General features: G+C 38.9%; 2 protein-coding genes across 5 annotated transcripts in view; one reads left to right on the top strand and one right to left on the bottom strand.

Moving 5' to 3' along the window:
- Positions 1-16,594, bottom strand: part of LOC149145901 (uncharacterized) — a 38,427-nt gene extending 21,833 nt beyond the window's left edge. The window contains exons 1-2 of one of the 4 annotated variants that reach the window (XM_089447480.1): positions 16,460-16,594; positions 16,265-16,358 (exon numbers count right to left, since the gene is read on the bottom strand). In XM_089447480.1, the coding sequence (XP_089303606.1) occupies positions 16,265-16,351 (87 nt within the window). In that variant the 5' untranslated portion in view covers positions 16,352-16,358; positions 16,460-16,594. Of the gene's footprint in view, positions 1-16,264; positions 16,426-16,459 lie in introns of those variants that run through there. The other 3 variants (XM_089447482.1, XM_089447479.1, XM_089447483.1) reach the window with 3 other exon arrangements.
- LOC149145902 (uncharacterized) lies at positions 2,537-7,065 on the top strand. The gene is made up of 4 exons (XM_089448688.1): positions 2,537-3,182; positions 3,297-3,438; positions 3,567-3,855; positions 6,943-7,065. Exons 1-4 carry the CDS (start codon positions 2,537-2,539, stop codon positions 7,063-7,065), a joined length of 1,200 nt encoding a protein of 399 aa, XP_089304814.1.
- Positions 16,595-18,527: the final 1,933 nt, after the last annotated feature.

Here is an 18,527-nt window from a genome sequence, read left to right as displayed (position 1 = left end):
ACTAAGAATGGAGTGCCCCAACTACAGATGAAAAAGTCAAAGCATGTAATCATTGAAACCAGTGTTGATAATATCGCCGAAATATCGCCCCCAAAATATCGCGATATTTTCTGGTTTTCAAAATCGCGCGCGATTTCCGATATTTCAGCGATATTTTAGAAAATATCGCGAGACGATTGAAAATATCGTCGGTAGGTTGAAATCAGTCCGCGCGGCCTGTATAAATTGATTTTTGGGTTTTTTGATTCACGTCATTTTGTTTTTCTGAGAGCTGGAGACGGAACGCGGTCGCTGCGAAGGAGGGTTTGAAGCCATTATTGCAAGTGCCAAGAACAGGTATGAATCATGATCTCATCTTCAAAATTTGAATGCCATTAACTTAACAATGTTTAATCAATACAACATACGTAACTCCAACACAATTAAATCCGATTTTGCACACAACCCATGCAAAAGGCGTAATTCCATACAAACCTTAATCAACTCAACAGTACCACAGGAAGATCCGATTGACATGCAAACTACAATACAACACAAAAACAAATATACTCTGGCCCGCACGTCCATTATCTGTCTGCGTCAGTAGTCTCGATCTATTGCAATTAGAACTTTATGTTTTCCTCAGTTCTTAGTTACGGAACTCACAAATATGTGGCATCGAATACAAAAAGTCTTATGTTTTGATTACAGGGTGGAGAACTATAATTCTATCTCCAAAAATTTGTTTCATCGTCTTCAGGAATCCACGAACGCTTCCCCAAAAGTCTTCCACTGTCTCAAATTATCAACCGCTTCCCCAAAAGTCTTCCCAGCAATTTATTTATTTAGCCAAATAAATATTGAATTACTGATAAATAAAAGACTCCAGTTACCTGCCCTTGGCGAAGCTATTGAATGGCTTTTCTGATATTTGTAGTCTGCAGAAATGTCAATTGGACAGTGGGTTCAATTTCTCATTCGCAAGTTTAATCCGTGAGTGGTATCATGAATCATAAGCGATTCAACCTAAGTGACAAGAGCTTTGGTATTGACTTGGTCATTTGCCGCGAAAAATCTAAAATATATGTTGAATACTATCTTGCAAACAAAACAAATTAACTGTCATTTTCTTAAGAATTTTATATATTAAAAAAACAAGGGTTATATATTACATTTTTTAAAATTTATTTAATCTAGGCTGGGAGCTGTCTCTGAATTATAGATAATAAAAACCATTGGCTGTATCAGAAATAAAATTACGCAGCAGAGTTTAAATCAGAGAGGTCAATCACAAATTGCAAAATCTCAGAAATAAAATTTCTTTCCTCCACTGATATAAGAGATAAGGATGTTGTTTTGTAAAATGATGTGGTTATTAACTTATTTGTAATTTCGTATTACTTATTAAGTTACTAATTCCAAAAATTTTTTGGTGTTGTAGGTTTCCTTTTGAGTTAGCCCACTACAAAATACAAATATGCCAAAAAACTTGGACCCATTTTGGGAGTATGGGATCCCTGATGGTGGGACAAATCGTGCATATCTTGCATGCAAATTGTGTGGGACCAAGATGACAGGTGGGGTTACACGACTGAAATACCATCTTGCTAGACTCACTGGACATGATGTTGACATTTGTACAGTTTCTAGTCCGGAGCTTATACAAAAAGCTCTTGAGGCAATTGAAGAAAAGGACAGAAAGAAGGAAGAGGCGGAAAGAAACAAAGCTGAACGTGCAGGTAGATCTTTCGGGATATCTTCTCCTGATTTTGATGTTGAGGGTAGTGGCCCTAGTGGGAGGGGCTCCACAACTGGCACACCATCACATGCTAGCGCTACTGCTAGTGTGAATGCGAGGTCATCATTTTTTGTTCCACGAACAGGAGCTGGAGCACAACCTGGCATAAAATCGCTTGTTAAAAAAAAGGAGAAGCAAGAAGCAGATAGAGTCATGGGGAGGTGTATTTTTTGGAGCGACTTACCTCTCAACATCACAAAAACCAATCCATTTTGGCAACCAATGTGTGATGCTATTGCTGTTGTGGGCCCAGGGTACAAAAGTGCCACATATGAGGAGTTGCGGGGGCCAATTCTTCAAGCAGAAAAATAGGACATCAACTCTAGATTGGCGGAGTTGAAAAAGACATGGGAAGTCACTGGATGCACAGTGATGTCTGATGGTTGGACAGATAGGAAGGGTAGGACCCTTCTAAATTTCTTGGTACATTGTCCTAAAGGTACCATGTTTATTAAATCGTTGGATGCATCAGAACATATCAAAGATGCAGCAACGATATGTGAGTTGTTAGATGGGTTCATTCGGGAGATTGGTGTGCAGAATGTGGTGCAAGTCATAACAGACAATGCAGCTAATTATGTGTCTGCCGGCAGAATGCTTATGGAGAGGCATCCCACATTGTTCTGGACTCCATGTGCAGCGCATTGTCTTGATTTGTTGCTTGAGGATATGGAGAAACTCTCCTTCATCAAGGAGGCAATTGATATGGCTAGGAGCATCCCCAAGTTTATTTATAACCATGCTTTTGTTCTTAGCCTTATGAGGAGGTTCACTAGAAACAAGGAGTTACGGCGTCCTGCCATCACACGTTTTGCCACAACCTTTATTACTCTTCAGTCTTTGCTTCGATGTCAGTTCGAGTTGAAGCAAATGTTTGTGTCTGATGATTGGCGTAATTGTAGATACAGCAGGAGACCTGATGGGAGAGCCATTGCAAAAATGGTGTACTCTGAGACATTTTGGCGTGGAGTACAAGAAGCATGTGCAGTTAGCGAACCTATAGTAAAGGTTCTTAGATTGGTGGATGGAGAGAAGCCTGCAATGCCTTATTTGTATGAGGGCATGGATAGGGCCAAGGAGGCCATTCGTTCCTATTATGCAGACAAGGGTTCTGCTGGCCTTGATAGGCAGATGATGTTATGGGATGTGATCGATAGTCGGTGGACAGGGATGCTTCATCGACCCATTCATGCAGCAGCACTCTTCCTCAACCCTGCATTTTCATACAAATGCAACTTTGATTTTGATGGCGAGGTGATGGAAGGGCTCCATTCCTGTATTCAGAGGATGGTACCTGATTCTGAGCTTCGTAGCAAAATCAAGCGCGAGGTACAGTGTTATCAGGATTGTGTTGGCCTATTTGGCTTTGATGATGCCATTAAGGAAAGGGCCCTCTTCATGCCACGTAAGTGACAAGTCATCACTCATTAGAAATTAGAAATTTGAATTTAATTATGTTTTAACTTTTAACTTTTAACTTTTAAGTTTTTGAATTTTTTATTTCATTATTTTGTTGTAGATATTTGGTGGCGAAGCTATGGTGCAAGGGCACCAAATTTGCAAAAATTGGCTATACGAATCTTGAGTCAAACATGTAGCTCTTCAGGGTGTGAGCGCAATTGGAGTGTATTTGAGAAAATACACGCCAAAAAGCGCAACAGGTATAACTTTGAACTCAAGCCTTCAGTTGAGCAATTACCCTTATTGTAATTTTTAATTTTTAATTTATGACCTTCAAGTGTCAAGAGTCAAGAGTCAAGACTCATTACTTTTTTTGACACTCTTACAGGTTGGAGTTCGCACGCCTCAACGATTTGGTGTATGTGCATTACAACATCCGACTTCGAGTGAGGCAAATAGAATCACCAGTGGATCCAGATGCCATTTCCTTAGACAATATTGATGTATTGTCTCCGTGGAGGGTGGAGTCTCAGGAGCCCATATTGGAGGAGTCACCTTCATGGTTAGAGCCAGTGGCAGATGATCCATTAGAGCAGGGGCAGCAAGACGAGGACTCGGAGTCAGAGGAGCAGCAGCACTTAGAGGAGGAGCAGGAGGAGCAGGAGGAGGAGGACACTGCGGGAGCATCAGCATCAACACCATCTGCTATAGATATAGGAGAGCATAGCTCCATGCCTAGCACTCATTATTTGACATTAGGTGCAGAGGCAGTGTCAGGGCCTTATACTACTAGGGGCAGGCCTGGCAAACAGCCCATCATGTTTTCCCGTAAAAGGGGGAGAGGGCAGTAGATAGATAGCTGCTAGTTTTATTTGTTATGCTACATGTAACTCATGATGATGAGATACTTTTATTATTATATGTGATGTTATTTTGTATTGGTTCTCCACATTTGAGTCCTTGAATGGACAATTATCAGGGATTAGCACGATTTGGTATCGCCTTTGATATATCATTTCTATTTGACATCATATATATCAGTGTTTTCTTCATATTTATGTGCCAATGTGTTTATTTCATGTTGTTATTGCTTTATATGTTTAAAAATCTGAAAAAAAATGAATATATTATGCATTTTTTATGCTTGCCGATATTTGCCGATATTTTGCCTATATTTTCGCCGATATTGCCGATAAGATATTTTCTGGACCCTCGCCGATATTTCCCGATACCAATATTATCAACACTGATTGAAACTTTGTGCTGGGGATAAACAGACATGCATATTTGGGATCTGCACTCCTCCAAGAATAGAACCTCCCATGCAATGCACCCTAGGCTGCCTTGAGATCTGCCCCTTGTCTAATAATAGACCATGCATGCAACCTATTTTCTCTTGAATCTACACAAAAGATAAGTCCAAATCATCCCAGTACAAACCCTAGAGCAACTTAAAATTGCTTTCCATGGTCACCTCAATGGCCACTTCTCTACTTTAGTCTAACTCTCCTCTAGCACAAGGGGTGATTCCCTACTAAGATTTCTCAAGTCTATCCTTTAAAACCAATAACAATTCCACATTTGACAAATCAATCAAAAATTTATGATTTTCTTTAGGTAAAAATATGAGAAGACAAATGGAGTCAAATACTAACTTCATGAAAAAGCCCAGAATGCAAGGGAAAAATCAACAAGTTGTAAAGATAATAGTTCCATTCAACCACATTGATGCATAGAACTAGTTAAAAGCTCTTAACAATGTTACTTCATATCCAACTCAAAATCAACCACCATATGACATAACCATCAAAGAAAAGAAATCAGCCAGTAGTCATAAAAAATCTGAGTGAACAACAGCTTTTTATCTTCATTAACAATTCTAGTCACGTCTAGGGTTTAGACGGGTAAATACCTTTCAAAAAAAACCTTATCTAATACCCCAAAATAGCCCATATAAAAATGTAACAGCCTTGGACCAACGAAATTATACCAGCACAACAAAATAATCATTCCTTCACCAACAGCTCTTTCTCCTTCTACCTAAAGATGACAATGTCTTTGACCTTCTAGGGGATCTCTTTCCACTTGAACTTCTGATCTGCAAGTGAGGAGTACTTCTCTTTTTATAGCTTTTCTTCACAACTAATTTAAAATTAAATATTATTAAGAAAGTTCTAGAAGACTTTTAGATCCATCCTTCCTCTACGAATAATATTAAAATATAATATTATGAGTCTTTCAAGGAAAGTAACTCCCAAAAATAATAAAATATGGAAGACCAAGTCCTTGAGTGAGTGCCTGATGCTACTTGTCATCCTCCTATGCAACACCCCCTCTTGAAATAGGCTTGTTCAACCAAGTGTGAAAGCTTGATGTGTCACTTGTCCTTCCTAGGTAAATACCCCTCTTAAAATATCCTTAAAACATGCAAACCTTACCCCTTTGTGCAAGGGGTTGTCCACCATGTGCACTCACTAATTTTACTCTTATGAATTAACCAACATGCTCAAGCAACAAAGGTGGAAAGCTCCTCAACCCAAATGGGGTGATTAGAGAAGCTATAGGTGGGAGGAAAGCAAGGTCATCGTCACACCACACAAGGAATGAGGACATGCCACACCATCCCTCACCCGCCTAACTTTACAGTCATGTCCTTGCTGCTCAGTAGATTAATGGAAACCATTAACTCCAACAACTGCCCACTCATGTGAGCTTGATGCTATGATCATGCCACAGTTGTTGAAGTTTAGCAGTAGACATGTGCCTTTACATAGACTAGGTGTCAAGCATGCAGTTGTCCCAAATCTCACTTAAGAAACTTGTTTGATTAACCTCAAGTAATTAAGTTTTTTTTTATAATTTTCCTAAGTTTAACTTAGGGAATGCATGTTAATTAAAGTCAATTAATTAATGTTGGCTATTGAGCTAGGAAAGTCTAACGAAATGTAATTTAATGACATTAGTGACTTAGACTTAGTCACAAATATTGATCTCAAGTGAGGTGAGATCTAATTTCAGCCATCAATGACTGGAGATTAGGGTTATGGGTTTAGCTTAATAAAGAATTATGAAAGGCAGCCTAAGGAGAGAAGAAAACACAGATTTGAGAAAAGCATTTCCTGAGTGAGTGACAAAGCACAGTGAATACAGTGTGGATGACAAAGAAATTTAATCCAAAGTGTTTACAAGTTCAAAGAAGAATACAGAAAGTAGTAATTGCAACAAATAGAATCAACCAACAATCTGATCTAGCAGAGGTCACACCAATCAACAAGAGAAGAAAGGTTGTGTTAGTCAGATCGAGCAATAGGGAAGAAGGGTCGATCGTATAGTAGCAGATCACAGCAAGAGAGGGCCATACAACTCCCAGCATAGCCACTCAGTCATACAACAAAACACACAATAGGGCATACATCAGTTCAACTCAGTTGTATTGGAAATAGAGTGTTGTACAGGCTGTACAATGGGCGTGCAACAGGAAACAACTCGAGAGGTTGATTCACGAAAAATTTTGAGGCTCATACTAGCTATACATGTGCCCTACATAAAACCCAAAAATTGTTGTAGCTTGTAAAATTTCTTCAGGGCCATTTTCCCAGTTAGGGAGCCCTCACTGTCCTAATTAACAAAGTGAAGTTCAATTGGAGGGTAAATTTCTTTGTGAGAGAATTATTTTTTTTGTTTGTTTCCACTGAAATTTTTCAAGTTAAATTCCAATGTATTTCTTATGCAGTAGATTTAGACTTATATTATTGGATTAATAGTTGAATATGAATATTAAATCAGATCAGGAATTAGAAGTTCAACATGGTATCAGAGCTTTAAACTCTGAAGAGGAAATCAGAATTCTCACAAATTTTCAAGCAAATTCAGAATGCCAGCAATGAATGTTCTTCAGTAAATTTATGATTTGAAGATGACAGCAATCAGTTTGAGGTTTAAGGACAGGTTGGAGGGTGGCTCTAACTTCATCCCTTGGAATGTAAGGGTTACATTACTCTTGAAAAAGAATGGGTTGTGGGATTTTCCAAACACAACAGTAACCCTACTGATTGATCCAACAGACGTTGTCATCCATCAGCAGAAGGACATGAAGGGCATGAGGATCATCTTATAGATGCCATGGGCATGAAGGACTTGATTCCTTACCTATATGAGAAGACACCAGCAAGGGAATTGTTTGTGGCTCTGAAAAATCTTTTCAAGAGAAACAATACAAACAAGAAGATGGTGTTAAGGGGAAAACTCATAACCATCAAGATGACCAAATCAATAAAGTGACCAACTATCCCACCAAGATTACGCAGATACATGATCAATTAGCAGTAGTTGGGAAGATCGTGTCACACAAAGAGATGGTGAGAACAACCTTGAATGTTTTCACCAAGCCATGGGCCCCATTCATCTAGTAGACATTTCCCAAGTTTGATAGGCTATGGGATGATTTCATCCAGGAGGAGATTTGAGATGAATCTTTAGTCAGTCTGCATAAGGGTGATGATGTGAACCTAGCTCTTGCCAGTTAGGCACAGAAGGGAAAAGGAAAGGGTTTGGCCAAGAAGAATTCAAGTGGAGAAATGACTTCAAAGTCTACAAAGAAGAACGACCTGAGTAACATCAAATGTTTTGTGTGCCACAAGGTGGGCACTATGCTTCACAGTGTCTTGAACAAAAGAAGGGGAAAGGAAAGTCGCAGCAAGTAGCAACATCTACATATACGGGTTAAGGAGTTTGCTGCAAAGTTCTAGAAAGAGTTCTCATTAGTCTCTTGTCTTTCTAGCACATTTTCCACTGGTGCTTGGTTCATGGATAGTCAAGTTTCTTGTCACATAATGGAATCACATGAGTTGTTCACTAGTTTATCAAAGAGAGACTTGGATCTGCATGCGGAGCTTGGCAATAATGCCAAGTATGGTGTAGAGGGAGTTGGGACTATCGCATTATGGTGTAGAGGGAGTTGGGACTATCTTATTCCAGTTGGAGTTAGGAGGTTCTCTAGAGGTGAAGGATGTGTTAATTGTTCTACGAACTTACTCTTAGTCTCAGCCATGGGGGACAAGAGATATGCCATCACTTTCCATGATAGGCAAGTTCACACTTGGTCGAGTGCATCTAACCTCGACTCAGGACGAGTTATTGGAGGTAGAGAGGGTAATGTGTACAAGCTAAAGACTCAGCCAACACAAGCCTTGGTTCATGACAGTGACACCCTACATGAGTTTTGGCACAAGAGGATGGGTCACTTGTACCATAGAGCATTGCCCATACTGATCAATATTGCCACTAATCTTCTAGAATAAAGGGTGGAGTAGCAGGGAGTGTGCAAGGGGTACTAATTTTCCTAGCAGGGAAAATAGGTCCAAGGGGATCTTGGATCTAGTGCATATAAACGTGTCATTTGATGTCAGTAGCATCATTGAAGGGTGCTAGCTATTATGTAACCTTCATTAGTGATTTCTATAGGAGGACATGGATCTTCTTTATGAGCACTAAGAATGAGGTCTTCAGTCGCTTCCAAAAGTTCAAAACTCTTGGGGAGAATCAGACAAACAAGAATATCATAGTCTTGAGCTCTGACAATGGGGGTGACACACCTCCAATGACTTCAAATATTTTTGCAAGGAGGCAGGTATCAAGAGGGAGATGATTGTGCCATACAACTCATAGCAAAACGAGGTTACCGAAAGGAAGAATCAATCTATAGTTGGAGCTTCCAAGGGGATGATTCATTTCCAAGATCTACCCATGTTCCTTTGGGCGGAGTCATGCAATACAACAATGTATGTCCAAAACAAGAGTCCACATAAGGTCTTGGGAGACAAGACTCCAGAATAAGCTTTCTTCGTAGTGAAGCCAGAGATTGGCCACTTTCGCATTTTTGGTTGTCCAGTGCATGCCCATATACCATTAGAGAAGAGGACAAAGTTAAAGTCCTTTGGGGTGAAGGGTATATTTGTGGGCTATAGTGAGACCTCAAAGGCATATAGGGTCCTCATTCTAGCACAAAGGAAGACCGTGGTCAATCGAGGCTCAGGATGTCAAGCTTGAAGAGGGTTTGACATTCAAGAAGTTACATGAGTCCCTTCCAAAGATAGAAAACAAGGAGCAAGTGGCTTCAAAGATTGAGGAAAGTTTATCACCACCCACTTCAGGGATTCAATCTTTAGGTCAGAAGGAGGAGTTGGAGGCCCCTTCCACTGCTGTCAGGAGGAGGCCTCAATCAGTAGAACAAACATTGAGGGGCACTTAGGAACATGTGGAGGATCCTAGGAGTACATTCAAGAAAAGTATGTCATTGAGGAAGTTTCCCAACTATATGGTTCTCATGTGTAGCATCATTGATTTCAAGCCTATTAGTTTTGAGGTTGTAGCAGACCAATAGGTTTGGAGGGATGCCATGATGGAGGAGTATCACTCCATTATGAAGAATGGTGTGTGGGATATAGTTCTGAGACTAGAGGGAAAGTCAGTGGTGAGATCCAAGTGGATCTTCAAGATCAAGCATGTTGTGGATGGCAACATAGAGAGATACAAAGCAAGGTTTGTGGTGAGAGGATTCTCCTAGAAGGAGGGAGTGGACTATGGGGAAACTTTTTCTCTAGTTGCCAGGTATACTTCCATTTGGGTTGTCATATCTATTGCCTCGGTCATGGGGTGGAAGATACATCATATAGATGTGAAGACAACATTTATCAATGGAGTTATTGAAGATGAACTGTACATTGAGCAACCTCGGGGTTTTGAGATACATGAGAGGGCTTCTCATGTATGTAGGCTTAGGAAGGTGTTATATGGACTCAAGCAGGTACAGAAGGTGTGGTACTCTAGGATCCCAACTTGTATTTCATACTTGTTGAGGGTGATCTACTTATCTTGGTATTGTTTGTTGATTACATGTTTCTCACAAGTGTGGAGAAGCTCATTGCCATATGCAAAAAGAATTTGGCTTCGAAGTTTGAGATGAAGGGCATTACCTTGATGCATTGCTTCTTAGGGTTGGCGGTGTGATAGTAGCCAGGTGAGATCTTCCTTAGAGAAGGGAAGTTGCAGTTGAATTTTTTAAGGAGATTCAAGATGGTGGATTGTAAGCCTATGACTACACCTATGAACAATCTGAAGGAGTTGAGCACTTTGGATTCAAAGTTAGTAGATCCCATGTTGTATATGCATCCAATTGGTTCCTTGATGTATTTGGTCAACACTATGCCAGATATCTGCTTTGTTGTAAACATCCTGAACCAATTCATGGTGGAACTTGTTAATTTTTCAAGTATCCTCTAAATTGATAATTAATTCTTATGATTTCTCTTAGATTAAATTTTTATTGCATTTTTATTCATCATAAAGCAATTACGCATAGGATATCAACAGTAAAACAAAATGCCAGTAGGATCATAAAGAGACAGCCAAACAAGAACACAAACATTTACCTTGGGAAACCCCACATGGGGGAAAAACCCAACAACCTTTTCCTTAGAGAAATTCTTCAATTCAACAAGAGACACACCTAGATCTTCTAGTCATACACAAGGTCAAACTGACCAGCAAAGTAGTCTTGGTCAAACCTAGTCCAATTGCCTCCTAGTCAAGTCATAAGTCTGCCACCAAACTCGGTTTGGTTAGGTCTGGTAGGGAAAAAATTCATCCTCCTTCTATACCCAAGAAATTCAGTCCTGTTGCTCTAACATTCGACCTTTGATTTGTCCTTGCTCTACCTCAGATTCGTCCAATATTCAGCCTTAGATCCGTCTTGATCTCTACCTCAAATTTGACCAACATTTTGCCTCATATTCGACTTGGTCTTTGCTTCAGAAGGTTCGAATTATTTTCACAGAAGAGATCTAAATTGTGTATGTAATGTTGGAGGACGAGTTCTTTATATAGCCTTCTTCTTTGCCTAAGAGTCGCCTTCTGATTTTCCTCAAAACTCGTGATGTCGAATGGGTGCCTCTTCACTGGGGCTGACTTGACTAGGAGGAGGGCCGACTTGGCTTCTTTGGAGGCAAAAAATTAATTTTCAAAATTCAAATTTTTATCTTTTGAAAAGGACATGAAGAACATGCCTTCAAAAAATTTCTTTTGACAATAGCATGAAGAACATGCTTTATATAATACATCAAGGGCTAAAATATTAATTATGAAGACTGACCATATGTACAAAAATTCAACAGAATCAAAGTGGGTGCAATGGAGTGCAATGAAGTATATATTCAGATACTTGTGTGTTTCAGTGGAGTATGGGCTGGATATGTCAAGAGTGATGGAGCGAAGTTGCAAGGCTATATAGACTCAATTGGGTTGGGAGTGCAATAGATTGGAAAAGCACCTTAGGGTGCTACTTATCTTCGGATCAACAGTAATTCCATGGTTCAATAGGAAGCAAGCTTTCGTGGCACTTAGTTCAGCAGAGGCAGAATATATGGCAGCGAGTTTGGTAAGTTGTGAGGCTATTTGGCTTCACAAATTACTTACTAGGCTGTTTGGTCAAGAGTTGCAGCCTACATTGATTTACTATGATAATCAGAGCTGTATCAAACTTTCTGAGAATCGAATATTTCATGACAAGTCCAAGCACATTGATATCATGTATCACTTCATCAGAGATAGGATCTAGAGAGGAGCAGTGAAGCTTCACTATATCTCCACCAATAAGCAACTTGTAGATATTCTAACCAAACCCTTGATAAAAAGGAAAGTTTGTCTTTTATAGAGATGAGGCAGATCTTCTCTTAAAGGAAATGAAATTTAAACTGAGTTTTTCCAAATACATTCCTCACTAAGAGCGAGTGTTGAAGTTTAGCAGCAAACAAGTGCTTCTGCACAGCCTAGGTGTCAAGCATGCAGGAGTTGTCCCAAGTCTCATTGAGGAAACTTGCTTAATTAACCTCAAATAATTGAATAAGTTTATTTTTATAATTTTCCTAGGCCTAACTTAGGGAAAGTGTGTTAGATAATTAAATTCAATTAATTAATGATAGCTATTGAGCTAGGAACGTCTAAGGAAATGTAAGTTGATTACATTAGTGACTTAGACTTAATCACAATCGTTGATCTCAAGTGAGGTGACATCTAATCTCAGTTGTCAATCACTTTGGAGATTAGGGTAAGGGGTTTAGCTCAATAAGAATTATAAAAAGAAGCCTAAGGAGAGAAGAAGATACAGATTTGAGAAAGCCAGTTTCTTAGTGAGTGAGAGAGCACAAAGTGAATACAATGTGGATGATAAAGGACTTGCATCCAAAGTGTTCAGAGGTTTAGAGAGAACTACAAAAAGCATTAATTGCAGCAAGTAGAATCAACCAGTAATCTGATCTAGCAGAGATCACACCAATCAGCAAGAGAGAAAGGGCCGTACTAGTCACATCGAGCAGCAGGGAAGAAGGTCAGATCGTACAACTCCCAGCATAGTCACTCAGTCGTACAATGATCTGTACAACAGGTTGTGCATCATTTAAGCCCAGTCATACAGGAAATCGAGGGTGGTACAGGCTGTATGATGGGCGTGAAGTACACGGCAAGTGGCAGATTCAAGGATATTTTGAGGGTCATACCAGTTGTATAGGTGCCCTGTAGAAAACCCAAAAAATGTTGTAGCTTGTAAAATTTCTTCAAGACCATTTTCCCAATTAGGGAACCCCCATTGTTCTGATTATAAAGTGAAGTTCAGTTGGAGTGTAAATTGCTGTGTGTGAGAATTATTTCCTGTGTTTGCTTCCGCTGAAAATTTCTGAGTCAAAATTTCAGTGTATTTCTTATTCAGTAGATTTAGATTTAATTTTTTGGGTTAATGACCTGCTAGGAATATTAAATCAAATCCAGAATTAGAAATTTAACACCAGCCTGTACCTTAATGTGCCTTTGTCCATTCCTGGTCATTGCTCTGATGGAGATCTACTCCTTTTATTCATCTCCTCCATGCAGAGAGGACATTGCTGCTTCTAAGTCTCCACTCTCCGGATTCTCTGCTTCGGATGTCAATTGTTTCCTTCCTCTCTACAGTCTTTTGGAGAGATTTCAGTCCTGGTTTCCAGCTTGTTCAGGGTTTAGCCTTGCACTCTTGACACCATATGGGTGGCTCTTAAGCTCGCTTTCTCAAGCTCGAATATCAATCTCCCTTCTGCTACCTGTTTTGCTCTCATCTTCCCACCTCCATTTGAACCACTCCCTGTCTTAGCATCTGCTGCTTGTCCTTGCTATGACTCGCCATTATGGCCAGAGCTGTCAAGGAGGTGGCAGCCATGGAAATCATGGAGGTTCACATACTCAATTTAGAGCAGAGTCTTTTGCTGGGTTGTTCCACACTCAAATTCCTCATGAAATCCAACAAGAACTTCAGCAGGCAGAGAAGGAAGCAGCCCGATAAAGAGAATGCCTATTTGACTTTGATGTTTTATCTGATGTCACTGCATGGACTCCTGATATGGGGCACACCAAAGAGCGCTAGAACCAGTATTTGCACACAATTGACCTCTATCAGCAGATGAAAACATTGCTAGACAAGGTGCTCCTGGAACAAAATGACACCAAGGATGAAATCCTTCTAATGCTCGATGAAATGCAGCTTCAAAAGAAGACTATGGATGGCAAAATGGAATGCATAGAAGCCCGCTTGGCCACAACATCCGGCACAAGGACAACCAGTAAATCTGATGCAAACCCCATTGAGGCGGAACCCTCTGCTTCTTCCTAGATTTTATGATAGCTTTGAAGCCTTTGGCTCTCTGGTTTTTTAGTTTTCATAGATATTCTAAGGCTTGTCAACCTTGGTACGTTAGTCTTCTAAGTAATTACATGTTTTTGCTCGAGCATACTAATATGTCCTGCATAATTGTTTACTTTAAACTCTCATGGCAAAGAGTCTATTGCATTGCCACTGGTCTAGTTTCCCAAGTGACAGACCAGAGGCTAACAATAACCTTCTAGATATGTAATCTTGTTGATAATCAATAGAATTGGCACTAATCTGGCAACAATCTGGGCACTGTGTCAAAAGATATCTGCTATATCTCTATTATGGTTATTAAACCCTTTCAAAAGTAGATATCATAGATTAATGTAAGCAATGGTCCATTAATTGTTATAACAACTCCTCAAACATAGAGCAACCTGATTATGTGTGCCAATAAGATGCGTTGCCATAGAATATTCAATGTACAAATGTGTCTCCAAATATGTACCTTTGCATTGGGGTATGCTAGGTGCATCATCAATGAGTAAATATATATGAAAATATGTGGATATGGGCTCCCAAAAGGTGAATCTTGGCCACATGTGCCAACCTGCCTCCAAATCCTCAAAAGACATGAGCATACTCTAATCATATGAAAGAGAAGACAAATCCAAGCTGCTAACATGCACATGTCCTGATGCACTGCTACAGAAAAAATGAAAAATGGATTTTGCATTTTTTGTGTGGTAACACAACCTAAAACAGAACTGAACTGAAAGCTAAACCGAAGATCAAACTGAACACCGACACATGTATGTATGCACCCCCCTGACACACCCCTACATAACAACAGCTCGCCCCACAACCTAACCTAGTGATGCGCCATCAATAGCTCTGCACAAATCTTGAGGTAAAGGATCTGCTGGAACTGCTGTGCCATGAGGAAAGAGAATCACCTAACAAGCAACCAGGTAAAAATCTAACACTTAATGGCTGTTTTGCTGAGACATTGGCAGCCATAACTACTAACCACATGGAGGTAATTGTGGTCATCGTTTTCAGCTCTCTTTGTAGTGTGCATGCTTAAACCATAAGGCAATATGGACAATTACTGATTTTGCAGCACTGAATTTACATGCATGCTTTGGAGAAGAGATTTGAACTTTGAATACACAGTTATGGTCACTAAGGCAATAAACCTGTTCGTTTTCCTCAATGGTCTCTGTGTAATGTGTATTATACGTACCTTCAATTTCTAGGATCGAGCGAGCAGGTTATGCTGTTACAATGCCTCCATATTTAGGCTGTTAAAACCCGAATTTTAAAAACATTAATATATTTTTGGTATTAATGAAATGTGTAGTGGCTATTTTTTTTACCATTGGAAAATTTCATCCATTTTTTCCATATTATATCCAAATTCGAATTTGATAACAGTTCGCATATGCACTTAGCCGCCCACAGATGGTGAACAACATGGAAATAGTCTTGTAAGTGATGTTTCATTGTTATACCAACAACTAAGGTCAACTAGAAAGGAGCAAACTTATGTTATTCAAGGTCTTGTGAGTGATGCCTCTTAGTTATGTAGGAAGAAATACCAACTGTCCGATTCAAAGCTTTAGTGGACTCAGCATTCCATGGAGGATGAACCAGTAGGAGAGGGTCAAAACCCTTTTAGGCTAGCCATTAAAAGGTGGGAGGAACTGTTCTATCAAATTCGTTCGTCTAAGACTTGCACCTAGCACCGACTGCCTTAACACTGCGAACCTCTCATAGATTGGAACCTGGGTGGAGTAATAAGCCATCTTCCTCAACACTGAACAAATGTCTCATTAACAGGATAGCATCATTCGAAATCCTCAATAATTTAATCTCAAACATTGTCACCATAAAATCCTTGATACTGGAAATGGGTTTCATTTGTAACCCATTAACTGACTGGACTGATCCTAAAACCACGTATTGACCTTATTCATGGTTTTACAAATATCTAAAATCTTAAAACCCAAAGGCTAAACAACTGCACCTTCCGTTCTAATAAGGAAGCCATAAATCACAGAACCTAATCCGGTCTAAAACTTCGGAGTACCCACTGCTATTACTATTTTGGTGGGCAGTTGAGCCGGCCCCATTGAATAATCCAGGGAAGAGGGGATATCACAGTTTTCCTTTGGAGAAATAAAATATTTAAAATACTAAATTTCACCGTGTCCTGCAATGCCTAATACAACTCATTTGCAATAATGAAGCCCTGAGCAAGCTTTCCTCAGCTTGAAGGTACTAAGGTTATAAATAATGACTACTCCCTAGTGAATTTGCTAGGTTCTCGGTTGTACTGTTGAATTGTATGTAGATTTGACAAGCACTTGTTGAATCAGAATGGAAATTTTAAATGTTGAAATATATATAGATACCTCGTTCTCATTATGACTTGGACTTGGAGGATATAATTGTCGCAGCACTGCTGCCTGAAACTTGCGATGACGAGCTCGATCCACCATGATGTACCTGCTTCTCAATATCATATCATAAATTATTACATAATAAGTGTACACAATGGTGGCAAAAGGTGGTATGATTCATTTTAATTTAATTTTTCCTGAGCATACCTGAATTTAGGTTGGAGTCATCGTCAATGTTGAATGAAAGATCTATTTGACCACTTGCAAAAAGCTGTGTGAGGCTGGTTTGATCTAGCTTGTAATATAGTTTTTTAAACCCACTTTCCAAGTGTTCTGAAAAGGATTAAATCCCACATAAATTAATTGATTTACATTTCATTCATTTAATTAATATTTTTTATAAAGTCTAATTTTTTTATATATGAGTACGGTCAAATTTAATGTTTTAAGTTTTTTTGTTTTTTTATAATATTATTAAAATTTAATAACATAAATGTCAGTGAAATTGCAATTTTACATGGTTTAAATCATTTTTTTTTATTATTTAATTTAGTGTCCTCAAAAACTTTCAAGATATTTCAATTATGTAATTTCTAACAAAAATTTAAACAAAAGTAATTGGAAAATGTGCCAAAAATGTTAAAAATTAAAATATTTACACAATATATATATTTAGGAACAATGAATACCTTTATCATAATTGTGATGTTAGAGGATATTGTGCATGAGCCAATGGGATTAGATATACTATACCATAAATGTGACCTCTTAATGTTTCATGGTTATTTTAAGATGACAAATAAGGTCGTGTGGGAATGGAACTTTGGTGGCTAGAGATGAAGTTATTTATTGTTTATTGTTCTATCTTGTTCTTATTGTTCTTAGTCTTCAAGGATTCACTTTAATACGAGGAAGAGATCTTTGGATAAAACTCACTTCCATGCCTACCTCAAGATGCCAAATAAAGCCTTCATTGGAATGGAACATTAATGAGTGGAGATAAAGTCATCTTCACCATTTTGTCACGTGTTTGTTGTCCTTGGCCATTGGGCATTCACTTTAACATGGGGAAAAGATATTTGGGTAAGACTTGCTCACTTTAACATAGGGAAGAGAATTTTGGGTAAAACTTGCTCATTTTTACATAGAGAAGAGATATTTGCAACACTAAATTATTCCATAGATCCATGATCCAAAGAAGACAAAGTAAAAAAAATACTATGCTTTAAAACCCAAGGTTCTTCTCTTTCCTCTCACTCTGATATTGAAAATGAGCTCACCTCTTTTTTCAAATCCCTTTTGGAGGAGCCTCTTCTAAATTGATCTTCGGCCATCTCAAAAATCACCTGATATATCCCTTATTTCATTTCAGAGCACCACAATGATAACCTTATGAGACCCATTACCTTTTGCAAGGTTGAATTGATAGTAATTAATCTATCAACTAGCAAATCACTTAGCCTTGATGGATTCACCTCAAATTTTTTTCCACTTATGTTGGGGCATAATCAAGTAAGCGGTTTAGGCTATGGTATAAGAATATAGGCAAATCCAAGGTGTTTTACCGGTCCTTAATGCCACCTTCATTGCCCTTATCCCCAAAGAGCATGCATCAACTAATCCAATCAAATTTCATCCTATTACACTTTACAATGTCATTTATAAAGTCATCTCTAAATTTATTGCTAATCACCTCAAACCCCTTCCTTATCTCCTCTAAGTATTATGGATATGTTAAAGGAAGGCATATCTTAGAAAATATCATTTTATCCCACGAGGTGACTCACTCCCTCAATAAACTCGACTACAAATGCATTCATTTTATTCTCCTTGCCTTTGGTTTTCATCCTTCTTGAGTCAACTAGATCCTCAATCTTATCTCCTCTCTTTTCCATTCACATTAATGGCTCACTTGTTGCTCCCTTCTCCCCTTCTCATGGCATTCAGCAAGGAGATCCTAGGTCACCCTTCCTTTTTATCCTCATGGCTGAGACCCAATTGCTACATCAAAGTTGATGTCTATGATCAAAAGGTTCAAGGTTCAAAGCTGCATGTTATGCCCCAACCAATCTCCCACAGGCAATTTCAGATGACAATATGATGATGGAAACTCCTACATACAAAAAATATTGGGCCACTAAAACTTATTTGAATGACTTCATGGAAGCCCCAAGCACATCTATCAATTATCTCAAATCTCGGATCTTTTTTAACTCTCCTCTGTAGGTTCAATTTCACATTATCCAAATATGGGGCTTCACCAAGGGCTCTCTTC

The sequence above is a fragment of the Pinus tabuliformis genome, chromosome X, assembly GCF_031772625.1.
Source record: "Pinus tabuliformis cultivar Carrire ecotype Pingquan chromosome X, CPIR1, whole genome shotgun sequence".
Classification (NCBI taxonomy): domain Eukaryota; kingdom Viridiplantae; phylum Streptophyta; class Pinopsida; order Pinales; family Pinaceae; genus Pinus; species Pinus tabuliformis.
The sequence above is the reverse complement of the archived record's forward strand: the minus strand, read 5'-3'. Positions and strand labels throughout refer to the sequence as shown.

Bases quoted from the DNA above. Each gene is read 5' to 3' on its own strand.
- LOC149145902 (XM_089448688.1), top strand. From the start codon at position 2,537: ATGAGGAGGTTCACTAGAAACAAGGAGTTACGGCGTCCTGCCATCACA. The intron at 3,439-3,566 runs GTATAACTTTGA...ACACTCTTACAG, and splicing joins CACGCCAAAAAGCGCAACAG to GTTGGAGTTCGCACGCCTCA. The intron at 3,856-6,942 runs GCGGGAGCATCA...TTGGATTAATAG, and splicing joins AGCAGGAGGAGGAGGACACT to TTGAATATGAATATTAAATC.